The sequence below is a fragment of the Vitis riparia genome, chromosome 3, assembly GCF_004353265.1.
Source record: "Vitis riparia cultivar Riparia Gloire de Montpellier isolate 1030 chromosome 3, EGFV_Vit.rip_1.0, whole genome shotgun sequence".
Taxonomy (NCBI): Eukaryota; Viridiplantae; Streptophyta; class Magnoliopsida; order Vitales; family Vitaceae; genus Vitis; species Vitis riparia.
In genome coordinates, this window is record NC_048433.1 from 12,714,474 (window position 1) to 12,727,089 (window position 12,616).

Consider the following 12,616-nt stretch of genomic DNA (forward strand, 5'->3'; position numbering starts at 1 on the left):
ATATGCTTCAACCACCTAACCCCATTTTTTCTTCAGATTTCAAAATTAGTGTTAGGGTTTAATACAGAAGGAGCAAATAATGAATGTCACATCTTTGCTTCGTGCTCTTCAATCTTCTTCATTGTGATTTGTAGACATTAGTAAATTGTGAATTTTTTTTTATTACCTTGAAGGAGTCTCAAAAGATTATTTGAAGAAGAGTCACGAGCTTTGAGTGTTCCGAAATGAGAGAAAGATGAGATAGATGAATGAGTAGATGGAGAAGATTTTGAGAGAGAAAGTGAAGATAATTATTTATTTATTTATTTTACACGTGGACGTTGACCTAGAGGCTTTAGTGGGAAAGAAGAGGGTAAATTTGACATTAAAAACCACATTAGCACATAGTGAATGGAATTCAAAATATTTTAGGGATTCATAGTGATAGCTTAAATTCATAATATTTGCATATCACAACCCTAAAACATAAGTTTCCCAAACTTGTTATTTCTCGAAACGTACGCTATCAACCTCGTTTGCCACGTGTAAAGAAGGCACAAGTCCCATGCGGCATCCTCCACCGTACTGTCGGTGCACGACCCCGGTTTATGACCGTAATTAACTCCAAGGAAAGACCTATTTTCACAGCCCTAAAAGCCCACCCAGATAAGCATCAATTTTCACCGTTGGATCACAAATTAACGGTGATCCAACGCTGCAGATCCACTCCAGTCCCTTTGGCTGACACATACTTTCACTCCACGTGATCCCATCCTTCCTGGAGCCCACGTGTCACCCACCAACATCCACAATGGAGGGCTGGGATTGATTCCTCATTTTCATTCATATATTTGTATTTGAAAACCAACAACTTATGAGAATAATGATAAATTTATTAATTTTTCTTTCATTTTCGGAAAGCTGTCTACAAGCGAAACACACGTATTCAAAATCTTTAAATATTTTTCATTTTTTTGGTGTTTTATTTTATGACAATTGAATTTCTTGCTCTTTCTTCTTGTGATTGTTGCAATTTGATTCAATATAGGGTTAGGGTTTCGAGTTTTACTGAGAAAATGAAGTTTCTATGCGTTTGGAGGGAGAGAGAAAGTGAGAGAAGGTGATGCTTGTAGGATGGAGACAGTGAATCCGAGGCCACTGCAAGCGCTTCCATTCGAAGAGCATGACGATGATAGCATGCAAGTACCAATTGAGATCAACGGCAACGAGGGAGGGTTCGAAGTGGAGGATGTTACTGGAGGTGGTGGGGAGGCGGTGAGTGGAGGAGAAGGTGGGAAGATGAGTTCAGTGAACGCTGATGAGAAGAGCTCTGTGGTTGCGCAGCGCACCAGTGAGCTCACCATATCGTTTGAGGGTGAGGTTTATGTCTTCCATGCGGTCACACCTGATAAGGTTAGTGCTCATTTAAGTTTTGGTCTCTTGTATTGTGTAGTGTTTGGTATCCGGGAAAATGGAAGGAGAGAAAATTGAATTTTTAATTAATGGTCTCTGAGGAAATGGCTGGAACATTATGCTTTGGATTTATTGACTTACGTTGGTTACTTGGTTTTGAGTTTCGTTCTTTTCTCTCTGTTGTTTTGATTCTGTTCTATATGATGGTTTCTTAGGATTCCTTCTTCTTCTTCTTTATTATTATTATTATTATTTCAAGGTTAACGTCGAGTTTAATCATCTTCTTGTTCTCTGTTTGGTTTGTGAGAAAAAGGATGAAAAGGAAAAAAAAAAGGGAAGAAATTTATGTTCTGAATTTCACTGTTTGTAGATTGTTTCTAAAAGTAAAAGATTGTGCTCAGTTAAGCAAAATACTTGATTACTTGTCGTAGGTTCTAGTTGAGTGGTAATGTTTCTGACAAAACGGATGAAAAGGAATATGAAAGAAATTTTTGTGTTGGAGTTTTACTGATTTTGGATGAGTTTTGAAAAATTGAACTCAGCTTAGTAACATGTTTGACTGGTATTAGGCTATGGCAGATTTTGTACCGGAGGTTAGAATTTATTTATTTATTTATTTTCTTCAAAAGTGAAGAAGTAGAAAATGTGGTAGCGTGCTTGAGAGAGCATTTTCAGAGGGAAAAAAAATCCTAAAAAATGGAGGTAGCAGTGAAATGTTGCTTTTGCATGTCAAAAATATGGTTTGCCTTTTAAATTGATTTTTTCTTTTGTATTTTTAAAATATGCAAGCTCGTTAAACAATTGATAGTAGCTCAAAAGTGAAAAGCTTCAACATGTTCATCGTTCTTTTTTCTTTTTTTTTCAGCTTTTCAGCAACGTCGATGTTTTTTAGAACTGTATAAAGTACTTTTCGCTGTCAAGCATCCAAAGCTATTAGAACAGTATGATGCAATTCAATTGTATGGTTAATGGAAGATGTACTATTAGTGGAAGAGTTGCTGATTTTTGGATTCCTTCAATAGTGTAAGAACTACAATTAGGCAATCAGGATTTTCTCTAAATTCTTTATGCAGAGTGTGTTTGATCAAATTGAAGGTCTTAATCTTTTTTCTTGATGTTGAAATGCCGTTGCATGATCTGTAATGATCATCCATGTGTAGATTAGCTGCTGCTAGTATTATGAGATATAAAGTATTGATGCTTTGAAATATCTAAAATTGGTTGAGTTTCAAATTATTGATTAATTTTCAAGGTAACGGCTACTTATTATGGATTTAAATAATCCATGTGTCATTTCTATTCTGCTTTATGTTCACCTGAACATAAGCTTATCTGCATAATTTACTATCTTCTTTGATAGAATTTTCTGCTTTAGTATCTCATGGTGTTAAAATAATGCTTGATTATTTAAAATATGCATATGGCAGGTGCAAGCAGTGCTATTGCTTTTGGGAGGGCATGAAACACCTAGTAGTGTGTCTAGCTCAGAATTTCTATTACAGCAGAATATGAAGGTATTGCTAAGAGGTACTACTTTTCTCCCTGAAATTTTTATCAGGTTAGTTCTTCACTTGTTGCTGGTGCTTTATGCACAATATTGTACAGGGCTTAGTTGATGCCTCAAAATGCTCAAATCTTCCACGACGAATCGCTTCCTTGATTAGGTTTCGTGAAAAACGGAAAGAGAGATGCTTTGAGAAGAAAATTCGGTATACTTGCCGAAAGGAGGTTGCTCAAAGGTAAGGTGAACATACAACAATGTTTTGATAAATTCTATTGTAGTTACCAAAAAAAGAAAGAAAAGAAAAGTGAAATAATTAGAAGAAGATGAATAATATTTTCTCATGTTCTATATTCACAAGTATAAACTATTACATAGAGTTTATAGGTAAAACAGAAAAAGGAAACTTTGATACACTAGCCTAGGAATCAGGTAACCATAGGAACAAAAATAGGGGACTTCTATGCACTAGCCTATGAATAAAAAAATCATAGGCAATTATGGGTCACCCTTACAAGAATGGAAACTCCCTAAGTTACAATATATGTGTGTGTGTGTGCGTGTATTTATTTATTTATACAATTGGTTTCCCTCTTAACCACTTCCCTTAAGTTGATCAGTAGATGTTTTTGTTCACAGTTTGCTTGTAATTGCTTGAAATGAGTGAGTTGTAAGTCCTTTTGCCAATATATGAGCTTGTTGAGTACTTGTAAAAATATAGTAAGTGCAAATCAGACCACTATTCAATTTTTCTTGATGAAATGTTGATTAGCTTCTATACTTGTTTCAACAAAGAGTCTCATTGGTCCTTCCCAATTGATTATAAGGTTAATAAGGACAATTTACCTCTACACTTGATCTAGCTGCCATAGATTACTCCTTACTCTTGTAAGTAGTCAAATTTGCTCTTAAGAAAATGTAAGACCTTGATGTTGATCATTGGTCTATAATCAAACTTGCTCTCCTCAATCAATATTTATATAGGCTTTAAGGTCAATTTTGTAGTTTTCCAAAGTGGAGTTGAGCAAGGCCGTATGTTCGTGACGACCTACTACAATTATATAACAACTTATATTGAGAGATTGGTGTCATCTTCAAAATTCTAAATTTTAAAGAGAGAATCTAATTTGTGTCTATGTGTGTGTTTTCCCAATCACACAACTCCATATTCTATTCCCTTTCGTTTGGTATACCTTTCAATGGGGGTTAGTTAGATGTATCTTCCCCAAGAGAGAGAATGATAAGGATGGAAAATGGATTCGAGTGGAAGAAGGTGTTGGTTTGTAGTGGATTCGAAGTCCTTTGATCTTTTTGTAGTGCTAGTGGGAGGGAAGCTGAAGGGAGTCATTGTGGAAAGAGAAAGAGAAAGAGGCAGAGGCAGAGGCAGAGGCAGAGGCATTTCTTCTTGATTAAGTTTGAGGATTTGAGCTTAGTTTGTTTGTTGGAAGGGGTGGAATCTTGTTGTAGAGATGAAGGAGTAGTGAGGTGGTGCAAAGTTGGGAGGAGATTTAAGTTGGAGTGTCGTGTGAATGGGGCGGGGAGATTCATTTTCTGTTTTGTTCTCACTGAGGAGGGTAAATGGTTTTCCTTGATCTTTCCTAAGGGGAGGGGTTTCCTTAGGGGATGGAATGTCTTGCCAGAGAAACTTCACCTTCTGGGGGTCATTCCTAAGACAAAGCCTAGGAATGGTGCTTCCATAACAGCGAAGTGGATGGTTCGTTAGTAGCTACTAAAAGAGGCTACCATGTGGAGGCTATAAAAAAGGAACTGTGCTTGGTGGGAGATGTAGTTTGGGTGCAACTTGGGGAGAGGGAAATACAAAGTAGAAAGGACTAGTTGAATTGTTGTCTAGTTGGGAGCTTTGAAAAGGATTTTGAACTAGAGCTAGATTTACTTTTGTTGAGAATTTGGGTGACTAATCTTTGGTCCTTGATTAAGGGGTTGAAGATTTTAGCACTTGGGGGTGGCTTGCTTTTATTTAAGTTTTGAGGATAGATTCGAGGCAGAGAGGGTGCTTGCAAGAGGGTTAAGTAGTTTTAGGGAGAAAGTTGTGTGTCTAAAGGGTGGGAACTTGAAGTTGGGTGTTTTCGTAAGGGTGGGGCACCAAAGGAGTTATGGGCGAGTGCCTTGGGACTCTTGCTGCATTTTTGGAGTTTGGAGATGTTGAAGAAGCTAGGGGACTGCTGTGGAGGTTTCCTAGTTGTGGACGAAGACACTGCTATGCTTTCACACTTGTAGTGGGCAAGGATTTTAGTAAAATCAAATGGTAAAGCCTTTCCTAGCTCATTATAAGTCCTAGTGGGGTTGTCCAGTTTCTCCATCCAAATTTGTTCGAGAGTTCCTAGGTTTTCAGCTGTGATCTCTAAGAGCAGTTGTAGTGGGTGTTTAGAGTTGAAGGTTAGGGGAGATATAGTGGGTATTCCACACATTGTCATGGGAGTAAGGAAGGAGCCACTTGTAGAGTAGTTTGTAGTTACTTGTGTGTCGATCTCTGGAGACAGGAACAAGAGGGTAGGTGTAGGTGCAACCTTTTGCCCTGTAAACCCGTTATTGGAGTGTCGAAGCAAAGTGATGAGATTGTTGCAGAAGTTGACTGTGTGGGTGGGGGTGCCTTTTAAGGGAGACCATGGTGGGGTTGTTAGTGGCTCTCTTTGTTTGGGCCAAGATGAGGCCCAAGGTTCTAAAGGTTGTCCCCCCGCTAAGGCCCTTTTAGTTACTAGTCATTCTTTGGGGGTTGGTTCAAGAGTGGGCCACTTGGTCTTTTTAGGCCCAAGCCTAAGGACAAGTCGGGCTTCTCTTTTGGTGATGGGGGGAGTGAAGGGCTTCTCAAAGAGGCCCATCCTCCCGCTGTGGATGGTGGGTTAGAAAAGTGGAGTGGTTACAAAGATTTTGGCAGTGCGATGGAGAGTCAAGTGATGTTGTTAGGGTCCTCTTTGATGACCTCTCATTTTGCAAGGGAGTACGATGCTTTGCTAGATTCATTGTAGAGCTAAAAAATTTGCAAGGGAAGCAAAAATGGGGGGTTCAATGAAGGTGGAAGGTTAGGTTCGTTCTCAACTCCGACTCCTTTGTCGTTGGCTCGTCATCTACTGCTTACCAATGAAGTCCTCATGGAGGAAGTGACTTGATTTCCAACAGAAAGTTTCTCGGGTAAGTTTGTGTCCAATATGTCCATTGGGGGGAGGGTTTTCTTCTTCTTCTTCGGCTTCTTCCATGTCCAAAGATGTTATCTTCAGGGAGGATTGAAAGCTTGGTTCTAGGAAGGGAATAGAACGTGGGACTTCCAGCAGAGGGCAAGGGTGACGTCCATAGGCCTATGCGTAGGACTTTTGGCAAGGACTTGGTTGTGGAATCCCCAAAGAATCAACTCAAGGATGTTGAGACTGCAAGCCTAGAAGTATGTAATGAGGAGGCAACTTCGGGTTTTGGGAACCCTAATAAGGGCCCGTTGGAAGTAGAGAGCCTCTCCAATCTATCTTTTCAGAATCTTGTCTCCTTTAGCAAGTTTGTGGGATTGCAAGTGGATGGGCATGAGAAGGAAATTGCATCCTTACTGAGAAAGATGGAAACTAGAAAGGGCCATAGGGTTTCGACTGTGAAGAGGAGGCCCCCCTCCATGGCCCACTTTGTTAGGGAGCTTTGAAATTTGGAATGCTCAATGGATTACTACAATTCAAACAAAAAAGAGAGGAGCTGGAGTAATGGGTGGGAGATGGTTTGGAAGTGACCTTGTTGGTTGTGTTTTTGGGGTGGTTGTTGCTTGGCTTAAAGGCTAGGTGCTTGTCTCTCCTTAGAATCAAGAGGATTATAGAAGAGGAGAGAGGTTGGGGTTCTCTCACCTGGTCTCAAGGCAAGGGTTTTAGGGTCGTGGGCTTATTTTGTAATTCCTAGGGGGCAGAAGCTGGCAGTTTTATGTGCCAGTAGTGGGGTGTTTCCGGTTGGTTGCACCTTAAGTATGGGTTTCCTATGTATTTTTAGGCTCGAGAGTAAAGTCTTTTGTATTGGGTGTTGGCTTGTTATTTTTCTTTCCTTTTTTACTTGTTTTCAGCTGCAACTTTTATACTTTGTGAGTACTTTGTGGGCCTTTTCCAAGCGCTTTTAATATATTTGCTTCTTTTACGCATCAAAAGAAAAATATCAACAGATGGATCTTTATCAAGAATTGGTTTGGAATTGTGTGGAGAGCATGCTTTTTTAATTTTTTTTCCCCTAGATCTAAAATTTGAATTTGATCAAGCTAGGAGTGATTCTTGTAAAGGAGCCTATTCCATGATCAATGGAGGTCTTCAATTAGAATAGAATAAAGCAAACTTTAAGTCATGATGAGAAATGTACAGACTGGGAATTTTGCTTTGATTATTGCTAGCACTCCTCAACATATGGCCAATCTAGATTCTGCCTTTCTTGGTAGTCATTGGAGCTTTGGAAAGAAAGGAAATGACAAGACATTTGGTGTGATCATTAACAAATCTTGCCATACAAGAGAGACATTGAGGCAACACAAAGCAAGAAAGTAAAAGAATAGAACACGTCTAACCTAAGAAAATCTAGAATCAATCAGAGACTCAAGCAGAGATATCTATTGACTAAAAATTTAGAACAAGAGAGAATCTCTTTCCATCATCGCTCTCTCCTATTATCCCAATAACCCTTTAGTGTCTCACAACTTCCAACGCTTAGAAAATGAAACCTAAAATAAATAACTACCTAATTAATCAAGTACTACAAGTCTCAAGTTTACTAGGTAATTTAAATATTATTATGATAAATGTTGACTCGACTACTTTCTTAGGACTAGATGTCTTGTGTCAAATATATTGGAAGATCCACAATCATGGAGATAAAAACAATTGAGGCAGCAACTGAGGGCTATAAGTTGTTAGAGAACCACCAAAGACACAAAACACAAGGCAATAAGGAGCTCTTGAACGACCAACCTTCGGCAAGGAACTAGAGCCCTTCTATAGGTTTATGAGTCAAAATAAAAATTGTAAACCTTTTGGACTTCATTGTTGCCCTACACATCGGTCACTCAAAATCAAACCCTTGGATCATCAATTCAAGGGCAACTGAGCATAAGACCATAAACAAGTTTGTCTAATTTATTCAATTCATATTTTCCATGCTCAAGTCACCAAAAGGTTATGATTGTTGATGGATCTCTCATTTGTTGCTGGAAGGGGTTCAATATCTATTTCTAATGATCTTACCCTAAATTTTGTCCCACATGTCCCAAATGTATCATGCAATCTTGTCAATAAACTTAAGAGTGAATTTCAATAATTGTGTACGGGGAGGAGGATTAGTTGTTCTAGGGAAGTGGATGGACTGTTTATCCTAGAAGAAGACACCAAAGCCATAGTAGAAACTTCTTAGGGTCTTCAATGTGAAAGTTCTACAACTTGAGGTATAAATAATTTTATGGCATCTTAGATTAGGGCACCTAAGCTTTACCTATCAAAAGCTGTTATTTCCCTTATTGTTTAGGAATAAAAATGCTTTATATTTTCGATGAGAAGTTTGTGAACTTGCTAAACATCAGTGCAACTATATTCTTACTTAAGTTTATTATAAATCTAGTCTGTTCTCTGTTGTACATAGTGATGTGTGGAGGCTTTCTTAGGTGAAAACAATTTTGGGTGCTAGGTGGTTTATAACATTGATGGATGATCACATATGAGTGTGTTGTACTTCTCTTAAAAGAAAAACCTATCGCAATCACAAATTTTTAGAATTTTTATCAAATGATCCAGACCTAGATTCCAAACTAAAATTTGCATTCTAAGAATTGACAATTGGAAGAATATTTCTCACAAATTAAGGAGTCATCTTGAAAAGAATGGTATTGCTCACCAAATGTCTTATATTGACACATCCTAACAAAATGGGATTGCAAAGAGGAAAAATACACATTTTTCCAAATGCAAGTTCCTAAGCATTTTTTGGGGAGAAGTATGGTTAACAACCTTGTACCTAATTCAGTAGGTTTGGTAAAATTTAATGGATGTTCCTTGGGTAACCTTGGTCAAATGTGTATTGGAGGCGTGATTAGAGATCATTCTAGTACAATGTTGAGATGGGTATCGAAGTTGTGATTAGAGATCACTCTTGTGCAATGTTGACAGCTTTCTCTAATAAGGCATGTGTGAGGTTAGCTATTGAGGCAAAAATTTTGGCGTTGTTGGAGGGTTTGCTGCAAGCAAAAGCTTTAGGCCTCTCCACTTTGACTTTAGAGGAAGTTTTGTTATAATTTTATTTTATTTTTATCAGAAACAAATGTTTTTTATTTATTTTTATTTTTTGATAGGTTTGATAAGAAACAAAATATATATCGACAATAATAAAGTTGAAGAGAAGGATGAGAGGTGCTTGCCACAAAATTCAAAACTTGATCAAAATAAGACTATTCTCCTCCACTATACAAGGAGAAGTATTGATAAAAGCATGTATAAAATATCTTAAGAACCAAAATCAAATTTTGTCAAATGTTATCCACCCCTTTTAAATTACAAACCAAAAGTCAACTAAATAGAATAACATTAAGTGGAATTCCTCTAAAAGTGATAGTATAAGAAGTCTAAAAAGAGGAGTAGAAATGAAAAAGATCCCATAACATCCCTTTTGTTTTGCATCTCATAAGTCTTATGTGGTATGGGATTCTTCGGTTGAGGAGAGGTTTAAAAGGAGATTGGCCCATTGGAAGGGTTAAGTGGATTAAAGAAGGGGATTGCAACTCAAAGTTTTTTCACAGAGTGGCCACTGGAAGAAGAAGCAGGAAGTTCATAAAGTCTCTGATTTCTGAGAGGGGGGAGACTTTAAATAACATTGAGATTATTTCTGAGGAGATTGTAAATTTCTTTGGGAATCTCTATTCCAAACCCGAAGGTGACTCTTGGAAGATTGAAGGGATTGATTGGGCCCCCATTGCTGAAGAGAGTGCAATTTGGTTGGATAGACCGTTTTCTGAAGAGGAGGTTCGAATGACAGTTTTCCAATTGAATAAGGAAAAGGCCCCTGGCCCTGATGGCTTTACTATAGCAGTTTATCAAGAGTGTTGGGATGTGATAAAAGAGGATCTTATGAGGGTGTTTTTTGAGTTCCACACTAAGGGGGTAATAAATCAAAGTACAAATGCGACATTCATTGCTATGGCGCCTAAGAAAAGCCAAACTTTTAAAATCTCAGATTATAGACCTATTAGTTTGGTTACAAGTTTATATAAGATAATTGCTAAGGTCTTATCAGGGCGTTTACGCAAAGTTCTACATGAAACAATCTTTGGCTCTCAAGGAGCCTTTGTGGAAGGGAGACAAATTTTGGATGCTGTATTGATAGCCAATGAAGTGGTGGATGAGAAAAGAAGGTCAGGGGAGGAAGGGGTAGTCTTCAAAATTGATTTTGAGAAGGCCTATGATCATGTGGATTGGGGCTTTTTAGATCATGTGCTTCAAAGGAAGGGGTTCAACCAAAAATGGAGATCTTGGATGAGGGGCTGTTTATCTTCTTCTAGTTTTGCTATCCTAGTTAATGGGAATGCAAAGGGTTGGGTGAAGGCCTCTAGAGGTTTGAGACAGGGAGATCCTCTTTCTCTTTTCCTTTTTACTCTAGTAGCAGATGTTCTAAGTAAGTTGATGATTAGAGCTGAGGAAACTGGGATAACTGAGGGTTTCCTTGTGGGGAGGGATAGGACTAGAGTGTCCTTGTTACAGTTTGCTGATGATACCATATTTTTCTCTAAAGCCTCTTTGGACCTTCTTCAAAACCTTAAGATTATCCTTTTGGTTTTTGGGCAAGTATCTGGTTTAAAAATCAACTTAGAAAAAAACACCATTTCAGGTATTAATACTAGGCAGGAGGTGTTGTCTAGTTTGACTTTGGTTTTGGAGTGCAGAGTGTCAGAGTGACCTTTGTCTTATTTAGGCCTTCCTTTGGGAGGGAACCCAAAGACAATAGGCTTTTGGGATCCAGTGGTTGAGAGAATTTCGAGGAGGCTGGATGGGTGGAAAAAGGCCTATTTGTCTTTGGGAAGGAGGATTACTTTAATTCAGTCTTGTCTGTCTCATATCCTTAGCTACTTCCTCTCCCTCTTTAAAATCCCTGTATCTATAGCTTTAAAGATTGAGAAGATGCAAATGAATTTTCTTTGGTCTGGGGCCGGGGAAGGGAAGAAAGATCACCTAATCAGATGGGAGGTTGTTAGTAGACCAAAGGAGATGGGAGGTTTGGGTTTTGGGAAGACTTCTATGAGAAATTTTGCCCTCTTAGGGAAATGGCTTTGGAGGTTCCCTAGAAAAAGGAGCGGTCTTTGGCATAAGGTTATTGCGAGTATATATGGGACACATCCTAATGGATGGGACGCCAACATGGTGGTTAGATGGTCTCACAGATGTCCTTGAAAGGCTATTGCTCAAGTTTTCCAGGAGTTCTCCCCTTTTGTCCGCCTAGTGGTGGGCAATGGGGAGAGAATTCGGTTTTGGGAAGATCTTTGGTGGGGAAACCAAACTTTGTGTTCTCAATTTGCTGATCTCTACAGAGTTATTTCTGTGAAAAATCTCACTGTCTCAAATGTCCTTGGCAATTCCTTACCATTGTCTTGGAATTTTAACTTTCGCCGCAATCTAACGGATTCAGAAATTGATCTCCTTTAGAGATTAATGTCCTCCCTTAATTCTGTGCTTCTTTCCCCTTCTTCATCAGACTCAAGAGCGTGGTCTTTGTCTTCGTCAAGCTCGTTTTCAGTGAAATTTTTTTTCTATGCCTTGTCAAAAGTTTCAAATCCTTTAATGTTCCTTCCGGCCAAGTTTTTATGGAGCTCAAAAGTCCCTTCAAAGGTCAAGGCCCTCGCTTGGTTAGTAGCACATGGGAAGGTAAACACTAATGACAAGTTGCAATTGAGAAGACCTTACAAAGCCCTCTGTCCTCAATGGTGCATTCTTTGCAAAGGAAATGGAGAGTCGATTGACCACCTTTTTCTTCATTGTCCCGTTACCATTGGACTTTGGCACAGGTTGTTCAATCTAGTAGGTTTGATTTGGGTCCCTCCAAGGAGCCTTGAGGACATGTTGGTTATTTCTTTTAAAGGCTTGGGGAACTCATTAAGAGGCAAGACACTTTGGCAAATTGCTTGCCTTACTTTGATTTGGATGGTGTGGCAAGAAAGAAACAATAGGATCTTTGAGGATAAAGGGAGAACGGAAGAGATGGTTTGGGATTTGATTCGGTTTTATTCTTCTCTATGGGCTTCTTGTACTAAAGCTTTTAGAGGAGTTCCTCTAAGCATTCTACAACTCAATTGGATTGGGGCTTGCGTTTCAAGAGTTTGAAGATTGATGGGGTTTCTTTTGTTTTTAGTGTTTTTGTTGGGTGTTTTTCCTTGGTATTTGTGTAGGAAGGACCTCTCATCCTTCCCTTGGTTTTTTTCTCTTTCTATTGTCTCTTTTTTCTCCCCTGTATTTGTTCTTTTATTAATATAATCTTCTTCGTTTCTGAAAAAAAAAAAAGAAAAAAAAGAAACAATACTTATCAAAAGGATGGCGATTGACTCTCATAAAGAGTACCTATGAAGCCTTCCCATATATTTAATGTCCTTTTTTGTGATCCTAAGAAAGTGAGGAAGAAGGTTAGAAAAAATACAACAAAGGAAACTCCCTAATTTAAAGCCTATTAATTTGATTATACAATTGGCTTCCCTCTTTAGAAAAAACTATTTTCTCTAGAGGTGCC

General features: G+C 38.5%; 1 protein-coding gene across 8 annotated transcripts in view; it reads left to right on the top strand.

The window, feature by feature from the left end:
* Positions 1-861: 861 nt before the first annotated feature.
* Positions 862-12,616, top strand: part of LOC117911207 (GATA transcription factor 19-like) — a 51,396-nt gene continuing 39,641 nt past the window's right edge. For all 8 annotated transcript variants that reach the window (XM_034825465.1, XM_034825464.1, XM_034825459.1 and 5 more), the window contains exons 1-4: positions 862-921; positions 1,028-1,392; positions 2,820-2,906; positions 2,998-3,131. In XM_034825465.1, coding sequence (XP_034681356.1) covers positions 1,114-1,392; positions 2,820-2,906; positions 2,998-3,131 — 500 coding nt within the window. In that variant the 5' untranslated portion in view covers positions 862-921; positions 1,028-1,113. The remainder of the gene's footprint in view (positions 922-1,027; positions 1,393-2,819; positions 2,907-2,997; positions 3,132-12,616) is intronic.